Genomic DNA, 14,395 nt, shown 5'->3' with positions numbered 1-14,395 from the left:
CGCAGCGGGAGAGGCCGCAGCGGTGAGAGGCCCGCGTACCGCAAAAAACAAAACAAAACCAAGATACAAGAACAACTGTCAGTCTCAGATCAGGGACCAACCCCTGTGAGCTTTCTCCAAGCTGGGACTACAGGGAATGAATGACCTTCTGTAGGTGACAAGGACGAGGGGCAGGGAGGCAGGAGAGTCGGGGGAAAGATCCAGAAACTGTGTGAGCCAGTAAAAGGCTCCTCTTTCCCAAGAAAATGAGCTCGACCAAAGGAATGCGCACACTAGAGAGAGATCTGCCTAAACATTAAAACAACATTAGCATCAAAATTAGAAAGGGGTGGGTTTGGTTTGGGTGCAGAGAGACTTGCATGTGAAATTCTACAAAATTGCCAGACTGCTTTGGAAACTATTTTTTGCCATGGAAACAAAACCCATCTGTGCAGCGTCTGTGCTTGGATAAAGCTCCCTTTAAATACCATGAGCCTGGCTCTGATTTCTTTTATATAAGGAGCGGTGTGAGGAGGAGGGGAGTCCAGCGTTTTATTTTTAGAAGCCGGAGTAAGTCACGTCCCAGCAGGGCTGCGCGCCGTCTACACAGTGATGTGGGCTCTGCTACAACAGCGTGGGACCAGAGCCCAAGGAGACGGGGTGTCTGGGAGATGCTGCGTCTGCAGGAAAGTGAGGCTGTAAAATTCAGATGAGCATCCATTCTGAGAGGGGAAGGCAAACTGAAGCCCGGCCCTGACCTTCCCTGCGCGCCCATGGAAGTCAGCAGGCGTCGGCTGGAGTCACACTCTGACCCACCCAGGGCTCCCTCCTGCCACAGGGCTGAGCAGTCTGGTGAGCTCGGGGACCGCGACGTCCTTTGCACCCGAGCCCCGCCCCCTCTCCTCACCCCTCATCTGCGTGGCCACCAGCCCCCTCGGCCCCCCTCCCCTCACAGACCCTGCACACCTTCTCATCCCACAGGGGACGGCCTGCCCCCCTCAAAATGATCGCCGCGTCCCGCTTTATCCCTGTACCTCGTAGGGCGCCCTCTCAGTCCACTCTTGCATAAGCCCCATCCGCTCCCTACACCGAGGGCCCCTCAGGGGCGAGGCACCCATGGCTCTGAGCATCTCAGGGGCTGGTGTGAGGGTGCACGCCGGCCACACCTCAACGTGTAACGTATGTACAGAAACGGCACCATCTCAGAGCCGGAACTCCAGAGAGAAACAGATTTGGGGGAGACTATTTGCATTCAAGACAGGCTCCTTGCTCCAAGGTTCTGGTGAGTTCACCCCTAGCCCTGAATATTCTCCAAGCGTGGCCCTGGTCGCGGAATCCACGAACACGCCGTACATGCCGACCTCTGACACCAGTTTGGGGTACACATTCGTTGTGTAAAACGAGCTCCACGTGTGCGAGGTGACCTGTGGCTGAGAAGTGTTCCCCACTTCCCGGCCCGCTCCGGTGCCCAGTCAGCAGCCATCGCGCTGCAGGCAACCGGGCTGCTTCTGCACAGCCCTCCCTGGGGGGCGGCGGCCTCCTGCTGTCCCGGGGTGGGGACAGAGTGAGGGCGGGGTGGGGACCAGGAGGCTCACCCAGGCCAGGCTGTGTGGGGAGCCGCCCCGGGGCAGCAGCAGCTTGACGATGTCCAGGTGGTTGTGGTGCACGGCGATGTGCAGGGGCGTCAGGCCGTTCTGCGGGGAGATGGACAGGGGACAGCCTCACTCAGGGGACGACCCACTGGCCGTGCCTGTGGCTCCAGGCAGCACCGTGTGGGGATCCCTATCACTTCTGTTACACAGGAAATCTGCTTGACACCATTTCAGAGCCAATCTTGAGCTGAAGTCACTAAAGAACACAAGCAGCTGGACCTGGGCCACCTCCTCATTCCTGGGGCCGCCACCTCCTCAGTCCTGGGGTCACCTCCTCATCCCTGGGGTCACCACCTCATTCCTGGGGTGACCACCTCATTTCTGGAGTCACCGCCTCAGTCCTGGGGGGTCACCTCCTCAGTCCTGGGGTCACCTCCTCACTCCTGGGGTCACCACCTCAGTCCTGGGGGGGTCACCTCCTCCTCAGTCCTGGGGGGGTCACCTCCTCAGTCCTGGGGTCACCTCCTCAGTCCTGGGGTCACCTCCTCCTCATTCCTGGGGGGTCACCTCCTCATTCCTGGGGTCACCACCTCATTCCTGGGGTCACTGCCTCATTCCTGGGGTCACCGCCTCGGTCCTGGGGGAGGTCACCTCCTCCTCAGTCCTGGGGTCACCTCCTCATTCCTGGGGGTTCACCTCCTCATTCCTGGGGTCACCACCTCATTCCTGGGGTCACCGCCTCAGTCCTGGGGGGGGTCACCTCCTCCTCAGTCCTGGGGTCACCTCCTCATTCCTGGGGGTTCACCTCCTCAGTCCTGGGGGGGTCACCTCCTCCTCAGGACTGGGGGGTCACCTCCTCAGTCCTGGGGTCACCTCCTCCTCATTCCTGGGGGGTCACCTCCTCATTCCTGGGGTCACCACCTCATTCCTGGGGTCACTGCCTCATTCCTGGGGTCACCGCCTCGGTCCTGGGGGAGGTCACCTCCTCCTCAGTCCTGGGGTCACCTCCTCATTCCTGGGGGTCCTAGGGGCTGATGGGGCAGTGCAGCACCCTCGCTCAGAGGGGCCACCGGATCTTTCTAGAAGGGCAAGGCCTCTGTCAGAAAGATCTGTCTCCCCAGAGGCCATTCTTCCTGGACGGCTGCCCATTCGCAAGGGGGACGCAGTCGGCTCAAGCAGAGATGACCACCCAGGTGCAGCTGCCCCTCTGCCCCGCCTCCACCCTGGCGGGAGGGAAGGTCAAGCTCACCTTCCCGGCGGCGTCGGGGTGCGCGTCATGCTCCAGCAGCAGCTGTGCCACGCGCACCTTCCCGTACTTGGCCGCCACGTGGAGAGGGGTAAATCCTTTCTGAGGAGAAACACAGGCCGTCAGAACCATGGGGAGGCCCGCCATCTCCCTGGAGAAAGGGCCCGCGGCAAAGGAGGTGTCCCACCCCGACTGGCGTGGAGACGCCCGTAGAATAAAGAGCACAGAAGGTGTGATCCCGCTGAGACCCCCAGAGCCCAGGGGGCTGCCACCTGCCCCTCTCGTGACCGAGTCAAAACCACCGCTGCTGTTATTTGACAGCCAGCTAGTTGAGGGCAGGGGCTGGGCCGCCAGCCTTCTTGCTTCCCAGAGCCCGACTGGTCTGGCCAGAGCAGATCCTGAGCCATTCCACGATAAACAGACGAGGGCTGGATGAGAAACTACAGTTCACCTTCCTGGGGAAGGACGGGACACATCCGGCTCACAGGTGGCGGCCAGTCCTGTGGGTCCATTCCTCCCAGCAGACCTCAGCACGGTCAAGGCAACACCGAGGACCAGGTGGGAACGCCCTCCCCTGCCCCAGGCCCAGCTGGGACCAGCCTGCCGCTCTGGAGAACAGGAGGAGGAATGCTGTACCTTGGTCATGCACGCCTGAGACGCCTCCTTTTCCAGAAGGGCCAGGGCCGTTTCCACGTGGCCCTCTCGGGCTGCGATGTGCAGGGGGGTGTGCCCGGCAGTGGTCGCCAGGTTGGGGTTGGCGTTATTTTCTAGCAGGAGCTTCACCATGTTTGTGTGGCCAATGCGAGCTGCACAGTGAAGCGGGGTCTGGTCATCCTGGAACCCAAAGCAAAAACAAAGAACAGGGGACGCTAAGGTTACCTAACCCAACTCTTCATTTTATAAAGAAGGCAGGTGAGGCCCAGAGAGGTTAAGTGACTTTCTCAAGGCCACACAGCTAGTAAGAGGAAGAGCTGAGATTCAAAATCTCTGAGTTATGGGAACCAATATGTTCTATATTATTTAATCCTTATAACAACCTTTCAAGTTAGTTGTTATTCCTACTTAATTGCTCAAAGGCTCAGCCTTCCCATCTGTAAAATGGGAATAATGGTATTGACCTCATTGGGCTATGGTTAGGATCAAGCAGACAGAGTGTATAAGATGTTTCACACCACGTTTGGCACAAACTATACATTGTGGTTGCTCTTACGGGCAGACCTCGGAGACATTGTGGGCTCAGTTCCAGACCACTGCAATAAATTGGGTAACACAGTAAAGTGAGTCACATGAATTTTTTTGGTTTCCCCGTGCATATAAAAGTTATTTATACGCTATTACACTCCATTAGGTGTGCAATAGAATTATGTCTAAAAAATACACTTACCTTAATTAAAAAATACTTTACTGCTAGAAAAATGCTATCCACCTGACAACGCGGGGTTGCCACAAAACTTCAAATTCTAAAAAACACGTTATCTGCAAAGCACACTAAAGCGAAGGCAATCGAACGAAGTGAACTGTACTGTCTCCCGAGTCCTATCTAAGCGTCCACTTGTCTTTCTGTCTGAAGGCTGCCCTGGTTTTCTCTACACCAGGGGCGATGGGAGGGTCAGACCTGGGGAAAGATGACTTTTCATCTCAGCTCCTGCCCCCCGCCCCTTCCAGTTTCCTCCGGAAGCTGAGGGGGTCAGTGGGCAGGGTCTCTGTGTTACTGGGCCCAGCTGGGGGCCTCCCTCACGTGGCTCAAACCCAAACCACAGTCCTGACACTAAACTGGGGCTTTGTGGTCTGTGCGGTAGGAAAGCCTGATCCTGGCCAAAGCCAGATTGCAAACTCAGCAGCTCTTCTTACCCTTTGCTCACTCAGTCCCTCAGAGATGCCTTTTACATCGCGGGGGCATCTTGATTTTCACCGGCAACCCTTTCTTCAAACAGTTGCTTCTCTTCTGGTGGTGGCTGTAACCACCAGGCAACCTTTCAGCACCCCCCCCAATACTGTTTCCTGGCCTTTTGTTGATGCCAACACATCTCTGGCCTTCTCAGAGCCCTGGCAAAGCAGAACCAGAGCGTGTGGTGCAACCAAGCAGGTGTGACAAGGAATCTCGGCGCCACGAGCCCTGCAGCCTGGTCTCCGATCAGGGAGGACTGCTCCTAATGCACTTCCGTCTGGGATCCCTCCCATCTCCAGAACTCACCTTGGCCTTGGCATTGACTTTGGCTTTGTTCTGGAGCAAATATTTGGCCACTTCCGTGTGCCCTGCTCTGGCTGCCATGTGTAGCGGGGTCTCCACTTTCTGTAAAATAACAAAATTATGGAAGCGTTAACACCTGCTGGGTTTCCAAAAGGGCGCACACAGAGCTCCGCGGTGCCAGCCTGGAGTAGCTTGGCGGGCATTCATCCAAGAGGTGGAGTTGCCCCAGCAAGCAACTTCAGCCTTTAGTCTCCTGGTGCCTCGTGTGTGTGTGTGTGTAAGATACACTTAAAGGTAAACCCCAGAGCTAAGGAATGTTTAAAAACATACATGTATTCCCAGATAACACTCACAGAAGTTCCCAAATGATTGTCCAAAATAAAGCCCCCAAGACTTACAGATGGGTGACACGTTTAATAGCGCCTGCTATTCTGAGAATTCTACCTCTGTCCTCGAGAGGAGAGCTTGGGATCGCTGGCAAACGCTCGCCTCTGAGCCCTCCGTCCACAGGAAGGGCCTGCTCTCCCCACGGACTCACCACATTGGAGACGTTGGGCGATGCTTCCCGCTGCAGCAGGCTCTTCACGATGGGCAGGTGCCCCATGAAGGAGGCCACGTGGAGAGGTGTCAGGCCGGACTGGAACAGACCAGACAGGAGTGAGACGGGGGAGCCTTTCCCGCTCCTCCAGAGACACAGCCAGATGGATCTTAAGCTTTCCTGCCTCTAGGGGCTCCAGAACACTCTTCCAAGGAAAGGGAGTTCTATGAAATGGGTCTGCTTCCAGGAAAACGGCCGAAGGGGAAAAAAAACACTGCAGGGTGATTCCACCCACATGTACAACTCAGAACATTTTGCATCTGACCTTGGACAGCTCCCTGAGATCTGACACCAGCTCCCGGTCTTAGCGACCCCTGATGTATTCCTCTGAGAGTTCTAGACTAGCGCGCGCGCACACACACACACACACACACACACACACACACACGCAGCCACAAAGAACAATTCTCAAGATGGCTACTGGAAGAAGGCCCGTGGAGACCGTCCACTCGCCTGCGGAGTTTCTCCTACCTCAGTGACAGCATCGATGGAGGCCCCCGTCTTCAGCAGCAACTCCATGACGCGGATATGGTTCTTCTTGCAGGCGATGTGTAAGGGGGTAAAGCCATTCTGCAGCCCCACACAAAGGGAGACAGGCAAGCAGGGGCTCACATCAAGCCCAAGGAACACCCAGACCACCCTGCTGATGAAAAGGCAGCCCCTGCCCGGCCTAAACGTCAATCACTGTGAATCACGGAAGAGGCGGGCGGCTCTCACTATGCACCAGGCGAGGCCCTGGATATGTTGTCTGTAAACCCTTTTTCCAAATTTAGTCATATTTTTGGACGCACCGAAAGAGCCTGCCGTTTAAAGTTTCCTTAAGGGGAAATTTACAATAAAGAGAACTGCCGTGAAGCACAGCACGTTCCCTGAAACCGCCGTGCGTTTCTAGTCAAATGGATTTCTATACCTCAGCCCTGCTCGAACATGATACGCTAGGATGTAAACTCCACCAGGGCAGGGATTTCTGTTTGTTCGCTGGGTTTTGCCTGTCTGCTTGTTTTTTCAGTGCTTTAACCCCTAGGGCAGGGGGAGGGGAGGGGATTTTGTCTCACCACCCATCCCCCGCCCCGGGGACACTTGGCAATGTCTAGAGACGTTTTTGATTGTCACAACGAAGGGAGGAGTGCTATTAGCGCCTAGTGGGTGGAGGCCAGGGATGCTGCTAAACATCTATTCACGGGTCAGTCTCCCCACAACAAAGAATATCGGGCCCCAAATGTCAGTAGTGCTGAGGTTACCCCAAACAGTGCCTGGCAAGTGAGGACTGCTCGGTGAAAGCTTTCTGAACAAATGAATGAATAAATGAATGAACGAGCCATCCTTGCGGCCTGGAGGCTGTCCGGCCTTCTAGATTCTCCTCCTCTGGGAATGGGCAGAGGGGAGATGGCGGGTGTGGGCAGGCTCCGTGCAGCGCTCCGGACCCGCCAGCAACTTCCCCGGGAGCCCCCGGCCTGGGCCGAGTGACAGGAACCACAGTCCCAGGAGGGAATTTGCTTTAGGCCTGAACTCACCTCTGCTCAAGCACCATGACCACTGTGAGCCTCTCTGCAGGGGAAGGATGCTTAGCTGAGGCCATTTCACCCACCCCCAGAGCAGATCAAAAAGCCAGGCAGTCGCTAGCAATCACCAACCCTCAGCTCTGGGCACGGACGGGCGTGACATCCCGCATACCTACCGCACACTGCTTGTGAGTCAGGTGTGCTGGGCCCGAACCCACCCGGACCTCAGCCTGTTACGGGGGCTCGGTCATTATGTGTGGGATGCGGCAGGGAGTAAGGTCACATCCGCCTGTGCGCTGCCACGCGCCCCACCCCCCCTGACACTGTCCCCGCCCTGAATCTCCAGGGCAGCTCCAGGCACCAGTGGGTACCTCCCTGGGGGGCTCAGCCATGCAGCTCTGGCCCTAGCCCCTCTGGCACCTTCTCTGATAGCCTCCCACTCACCAGGGCTCTGGAGTTTGGTTTGGCCCCTTTATCCAAAAGGACCTTGGCCACCCTGTGGTGGCCGCAGTGGGCGGCCACGTGGAGCGGGGTCAGGTGGTCCAGCGTGATGTCGTCTATCTCTGCATTGTATTGCAATAGGAGTCGGACACAGTCAAGGTGGTCTCCCTGAGCCGCCATGTGGATTGGAGACAAGCCATTCTGGTGAAGAGGGAGAACAACCAGTTGCAAAGGAAACGAACACGGAAATTCAAGGCAGGCAACGATTCCAACCTCACTTCCCACCTCCTCCCTACACAGGGCTTTCACGTGGCTCCCGGGCGAGCCTGGTTCATTCCGGCCTCCGCGGTCCTGCTGGTCTCTGATTGCAAACCTCTTTCTTCTCACCCCGCCAAATCCTCCGGGCCAGCTCTAGCCAGGCCCACCTCTTCCACGAAGCCTCCTCTGGCCACCTTTGATTCCTGTGGGCTTTTCTCATCTGGACCCCTCACTCGGACCGTACTTATATACTTGCCGAATTGTTTTCAGAATTAACTTTTCCTTCCTTGGAAGCTTCTTAAGATCAGTGACTGTGCCTAGTATCTCTTACATGCCCCACGCATGCGTGTAACACACACAGTGGTCCTTAATCAATGTGGTCTTGAACGAATGAATGATGCTAAAGTGGAATTTGGATCTAAAGCCCTCTGTTCTTTGTCCCTGACAAGTGCACATCACTTTAAAAAACTGTTAAGGATCCTCACTGTTTCTTAAATAGCAATTTATTTCCAAAAATTAAAGACAGAGAAGACTGACTCACTCATTCATTCAGACATTAATTCAGCAAATATTCAGTGATTAAAGTGCACCAGGTATGGGATAAGCTCTGGGGAAAGAGAACAGACAGAATTCCAGGGCAAGGAAGCTGGCAGACTAGTAGGTTAAAGATGGGGAAAGAGATACACTGTTGCCACTGCGTGGGGTGACATCAGGAAGGCGTGATAAAGCACAGAGGAGCAGGGGAGGGTGGAATCATCACGGGGTCGGGGGGACATGGGGAGAGAAGACTTCCCGGGGAGGTGACCCCTGAGCTAGGACCTCGCCAGGAAGACGACACAGGAAGAGCATCCCCGAGAAGGGAATGGCGTGTGCAGTTCCACAGAGGCAGCTGCCCTGGGACCCGGGGAGCTCCATGCAGGTAAACACGCGGGAGGCCACGGGCGTAGAGCTGGACTCCAGGGGCAGGCGGGAACTGCATCATGAAAGCCCCTGAGCGAGGAAACTGGTGTAGACCTTAATCCAATATGACTGCTGTCCTTATAAAAAGGGGAAATGTGTACACACACACACACACACACACACACACACACACACACACACACACGACAGCCTGGGCCGTGAACATGACCCAGATTTCAGAGAGCTCCACTGAACACTCACATGATCCTCAGGCAGGGAATAAATTGCTTTTATGGTGTAGAATCTTATGACAGGGAGCTGTGCACAGAGAACCTCGGGAGTGACCATGGGTGGGTCTGGTTTCTGCCTTGCTCTGTTCTGACCACCTTCTAAATTCACCCCAAGAACGAGGCAGTGGGCCTGGAGGCGGTGTAGGCAACACCAGGTAGTCTGACAGCTTTAGCCCCAGTAAGACTCAAGACCTCATGTTAGAACTGAGGGCCGGGCTTTTGCTCTGGCCCCGAAAGGACCTTGAGAAGAACCGTTTTGTTTTCTTTTCAACATCATCCAGTCCGGCCCAGGCTCTGAAGACTCCCCGAGTGCTTAGTTCCTGTCTTTTCTGGAGCCAGGGTAAAAGAGATGAGGCCTGATCTAGAGCTGTACAGACAAATGACAGCCCATGGGTCAAATCCAGCCTGCTGCCTGTGCTTGGCAATAAAGTTTTATTAGAACAGGGCTGCTAGTTTGCACATTATCCATGGCTGCTTCCCCACTACAGTGGTAGACCTGAATTGTTGTGACATTGACCAGGGCCTGCAAAGCCTGAAAATAGTTACTATCTGGCCCATTAGAGAGAAAGGGTGCCAACCTTGATCTAGATAATAATTAGAGCTGAGTGCCTCCCGTGTGACAGACATTGGGGTCAACGTCTCACACACTGGCTGAGTTAGTAGAATTAGCATCTCTGTTTCTCAGAAAGGGGATTCGACCCGGGTCGGCCTGACCTGGAGCCCTGCCTAAGAGGTGCCCCTCGCAGAAAGGAAGCTCGCACCTTGGTTTTGGCTTGGATGGGCGCCCCGTGGTCCAGCAGGATCTCTGAGATTCGCAGGTGCCCATTCCGAGCTGCACAGTGGAGAGGTGTCAATTCATCCTTTAAAAGACAGTCAAAAAGAGAAAGCCCCAGAGGCACCCATCAGAGGTCACTGGAGAGAAGGCACCTGCGGCATCATTCCAGCCGGAGAGGCACGAGAAGGCTTCCTTTAGGACAAGCTCGATGGAGCAGTCGGGTCTCCAGCTGCCCCTGTGGGCTCTTCTAGAGGCTGGATGCCCTTCCCTAGCTGATCATGGGGAGCCCACTACCTGGGTGGGGCCCTGGCAGGCAGCACTCCCTCCCCTGGCCTTGCCGGGCAGCTTGCTGGCACCCACCTTGGTCCTTGTTTCTATCTGGGCCCCGCGGTCCAGCAGAAGCCGCACCATGATCACGTTCCCCCTGCGGGAAGCGATGTGCAGGGGCGTGATGCCGTTCTGGAGGGGAGGAAGGGACCGGTCAGGGCGTGCATCCTTGTCTGGGAGGCAGCTGCTCTGCGCCCTGCTCCGCTGTGGCCCTGCCCCAGCCCAAGGCAAGCGGACACTCTGAGCCCACTGTTAGGACTCTTCTCGCCTAAGAAAGATTTCAAAGCCTCTAAGGACACGCCAGCCTCTTGGTTCATCACAGCAAGCTGGCTGAGCCCAGGTCCCCCAGAATCAGAAACACAGGCTGCAGTTTCTTAGAAACCCATCCAGGGCTGCTTCACCCGCAGGCATGTCTGCAGTGCGGGGATGTCCTTGGTGCCGCGAGAGGCGGGCACTGGGTTCTAGACGCCCAGTCCCTGCACGCATGGGCGGCCTCACCAAGGGGCCTCACCTGGGGCGTGAAGTTGACACTGGCTCCCCGGTTGAGAAGCAGTTGGGCCACGTTGAGGTTCTCGTAATGAGCTGCGATGTGGAGGGGGGTGAATCCCGTCTGGCACACAACAGAGGGGGACAAGGCGTCACATGCCACATACCGTCATTTCTACCTCAGAATCAGCCTGGGGCTCTGAAAAGCCGGCAGGACCAGAGGACCTCACACAGCAGGCAGATTCGGACGGAAGGGGTCGAGAGATGTCCCACGGCAAGTTATGTCCAAAGGTGAGGTGCTACCTCGGGGGACACCCAGCCTCTGTGGTTCACGCGGACAAACCATGGACCGGGGTTGCCTCCCACCCTGCAGGCAGGGCCCGTTCCTCTGAACGGTTACTCCTCAAGAGATTTTAATGAATGAGTGAGAAGTGTTACGGGGTCCATGACCTTAATCCTCGGGGCGGTTTCAGCCCCTATAGGGGTGCGGTGGCCCCTGGGTGGCCAGCTGGGCGGCCAGGGTGGCCCTTTGACCCTCGGTGGGACCCTTGCCAACCTTCCGTTCCTAACCCCCGACCTCGCCTAACAATCCAGGCAGCAGTTTTCCAGGCGGAACCCCGTGACCATGGGGCAGGGGCCTGTGTGACTGACTCAGCGCAAGTTCCTTCCCAGCGGGAGGGAGACGTTACGCTTACACGTTAAGTCTAAACTTACAGGTAGTGAAAACATCGGACGGCGTGTGCAGACGGCGGGCTGTCCAGGCCCCTGGGAGGCCCCTCCCCAGTCCCATCTCCCTGTGGGGACCCTTCCCTCCCTCCCTCCAACCGGGGGGAAGCTGGGGAAAGAGCTGGAATAAACTTCTAGAACACCCCTGGGTGGGGGGGGGGGCGGGGGGCGGGGATGGATTGCAAAGTCGTCCTCTGGCCAGAGGACCTGGAGCCCCAGCGAGCACACGGCCTTCGGCGCTGCCGGGGGTTTAAAGGGGGGCGTCCCCTGCGGCGGGCGCAGCGGCGCGGGTGCTTGGGGTGCACGCCGGACCTTCTGTGCTCCGGGCTGCTTCCAGGTAACTGCCGGGAATCGGTGGAGACCCCGAGGGCCCCCGGTCCGGGCCCCGGCGTGATCCCGGCCCCGCCGGCCGCCTCACCTTGGAAAGCACGTCGGGGTTGGGGTCGTTCTGCAGCAGCACCACGGCCGTCCGCGTGTCGTCGTTGCGGGCCGCGATGTGCAGGGCCGGAAGGCGCACCCTCCCCTTCGTCCCGTAGTTGATGAGGTGAGCCACCACGTTCTCGTGGCCCTGCTGCAGGGCCACGGCCAGAGGGGTGAAGCCGTCCTGACCGGGGCGGGGGAGAGGACAGACCATTTGCTCTGACCGTCCTGACCGCTCGGTCCTCTGGGCAGGACACGCGCTTTCAAGCTCAGGGCTCTTGCCCTCTGCCCGAGAGGACCTCCCTCCTCCACAGCCTGCAGGCTCGGCTTAGATGCCACCTCCCCCCTGACGCCGTCCTTGGCCCTGCTTTCGTTCCCTGCCGTCTCCCAGCACCTCCAGTAATTTCCCTTTGGCGCGTATTTAACTTTTCCTTTATGACGTGCCCCTAGTCTGAGTGCCGATGAGAGCTGCTACTGCCCTGTCTCTCTGCCTCCCTCTCAGCCCATCACCTGGTGTCAGGACAGTGCCGTGAGCTGACGGCCGACCATCATTCCTTCATTCATTTCACAAATATTATTGAACGCCTGCCAAACGCTGGAAACCACACCAGGCACCGAGGTTTCAATTGTGAGCTACTGTTATTAATCTCCTCGGTGTGTACTAGGGGCACAGGGCCCCCTGAACTGGCAAAGCAGATGTCATCTGATGCTAAGAGTCAAGAGAAGCTTTGGTTCCACCTAGTCCGATTTCATCATTTCACCAGTGACAAAACTCAGGGTCGAGTGACTTGTCCAAAAGTGTACGTGGGTTCCCGGCAAGAGCCTTTCTCATTAAGGTCCGAGGCGGACCTGTCACCCACACATGCGCACACACACACGCCTCCCACCCCAGCCCGGCCTCCAGTGTTTGTCACAGTGGGAATGACGGGCTCACCCCTGCTGTCACTTCCCTGGCACGTGTCTGGGCATCCCTCAACGGCCATAACTTTGTCTCTTACCCCCTTGCAGGGTCCGACAGCGCCCAGGACATTGATCATGGCAGAGGATGCATCCCGAGCCATGTCCCTGGAACACACTCCCCTGGGACCGTGTCCTCCCCCCGAGAGACATTCAGCCGTGAGGCCGCGTCCCCAGGGTACTTACTTCTGTGGCTACATTCTGATTAGCTCCGTTTTCCAGCAAAAACTTAACCACCTCCAAGTGATTCTCTTGTGCTGCCATGTACAGGGGTGTAAAACCTTTCTGTAAGCCAAGAGAAAAAGCCATTGGAATTCACCCACGTTAGTGACAGATGCTGAAACCAATGCAAAATCCTCCAGACCCGGCGGACAGCTCTCCCTGCATCCTGTTTCCACCCAGCCCCTGTGGCAACATCCCCACCCGTGTCTCCAGCTATAAAAACACACGGACGGGGCTTCCCTGGTGGCGCAGTGGTTGAGAGTCCGCCTGCCGATGCAGGGTACACGGGTTCGCGCCCCGGTCCGGGAGGATCCCACGTGCCGCGGAGCGGCTGGGCCCGTGAGCCGTGGCCGCTGGGCCTGCGCGTCCGGAGCCTGCGCTCCGCAATGGGAGAGGCCACAACAGTGAGAGGCCCGCGTACCGCAAAAAAAAAAAAAAAAACAAAAACACACGGACACTTTGCAATGGCGCAGCGGGGTTACTGCAAAAGGCCACCAGGTGGGGCGAGCCTCCCCGGAAGTCTGCTTCTGCCCCTCCCAGAATGGTCAGCCTCTTCTGCACACACCGCCCCCCCCACCCCCGGCTAATTTCACTCCCTTCCTCATCCCCCCTCACGTCCCCCCCATACACAGATGAGCCACAACTAAATATATTATTCAACTAAAGGAACAGAGATGGGGTCCACAATGACCCACCCCATGGTGCTTAGAACGTCCACCGTGAAGCGGGAAAAAGAAAGAAGGTGCTTGGAGACATTTGAATACATTTGCACTCGGCCACACAGCGTGCCCAGCCGGGTGAAAGGGACGGGCAGCCCCACCGCCTGGGGTCCCGAGCATCACCTGTGACTGGGCGTTGACGTTGGCGCCATAGTTGACGAGCTCCCGTACCACCTGGTCCTGACCCGCCAGGGCAGCGATGTGCAGCGCCGTGTTCCCCTTCTGAAACACGGGGAGGGAAGACGGGAGGTTCCCAGGGGCCCGTCACAGGTACGGGGCCGTCACAGGTGCGGGACAAGGGTGTCGTCTGCGGGCAGGCAGCGGGCTGCCTTTCTGGCCCCAAGGGGTGGACCACACACACTTGTGTGCCTGACCCATCAGACATCGTGAACAGCCCTGGAAACCCAGGGAGGGAAGTTCTGCCCGTTCTCCTGAAAAAAGAATGCCCCAGAACAAGAAAGCCAACTTCTCAGCACCGATCTGCTGCACTTGGGCTCCGCGCCCCGATATCGGCCGACGGGCAGTCAGAATTCCCCAGGACACCCGCGGAAGGGCTGCCAGGCAAGCTGGCTCCTCGGACGTCCGGCTCCTCCCAGGCTGTGGCCCTGCAGGACGGGGCGGAGGCCCCGAGCTGCAGGGAGAAGGAGGCCACAGATCCCGCGGGCCCAGCTCCCTGGTGCCATTACAGCGACGCGCGCCGGCCAAAGGCTGGACCAAAGTGGGCACGGGGTGAGGGGTAGTCAAGCGTCAGATAGACGGGCGGGGG

The 14,395-nt window shown here is 57.5% G+C and overlaps 1 protein-coding gene across 4 annotated transcripts in view; it reads right to left on the bottom strand.

The window, feature by feature from the left end:
- ANK1 (ankyrin 1) overlaps positions 1–14,395 on the bottom strand; it is a 100,205-nt gene that overhangs the window by 55,997 nt on the left and 29,813 nt on the right. For all 4 annotated transcript variants that reach the window (XM_028482127.2, XM_055080976.1, XM_055080974.1 and 1 more), the window contains exons 4-16: positions 13,753–13,851; positions 12,875–12,973; positions 11,730–11,915; positions 10,611–10,709; positions 10,133–10,231; positions 9,759–9,857; positions 7,553–7,750; positions 6,078–6,176; positions 5,547–5,645; positions 5,012–5,110; positions 3,454–3,651; positions 2,821–2,919; positions 1,575–1,673 (exon numbers count right to left, since the gene is read on the bottom strand). In XM_028482127.2, the coding sequence (XP_028337928.2) occupies positions 1,575–1,673; positions 2,821–2,919; positions 3,454–3,651; positions 5,012–5,110; positions 5,547–5,645; positions 6,078–6,176; positions 7,553–7,750; positions 9,759–9,857; positions 10,133–10,231; positions 10,611–10,709; positions 11,730–11,915; positions 12,875–12,973; positions 13,753–13,851 (1,572 nt within the window). The remainder of the gene's footprint in view (positions 1–1,574; positions 1,674–2,820; positions 2,920–3,453; positions 3,652–5,011; positions 5,111–5,546; positions 5,646–6,077; positions 6,177–7,552; positions 7,751–9,758; positions 9,858–10,132; positions 10,232–10,610; positions 10,710–11,729; positions 11,916–12,874; positions 12,974–13,752; positions 13,852–14,395) is intronic.

The sequence above is a fragment of the Physeter macrocephalus genome, chromosome 20, assembly GCF_002837175.3.
Source record: "Physeter macrocephalus isolate SW-GA chromosome 20, ASM283717v5, whole genome shotgun sequence".
NCBI lineage: Eukaryota > Metazoa > Chordata > Mammalia > Artiodactyla > Physeteridae > Physeter > Physeter macrocephalus.
Note: the sequence above shows the minus strand (reverse complement) of the source record. Positions and strands in the feature narration are given on the sequence as shown.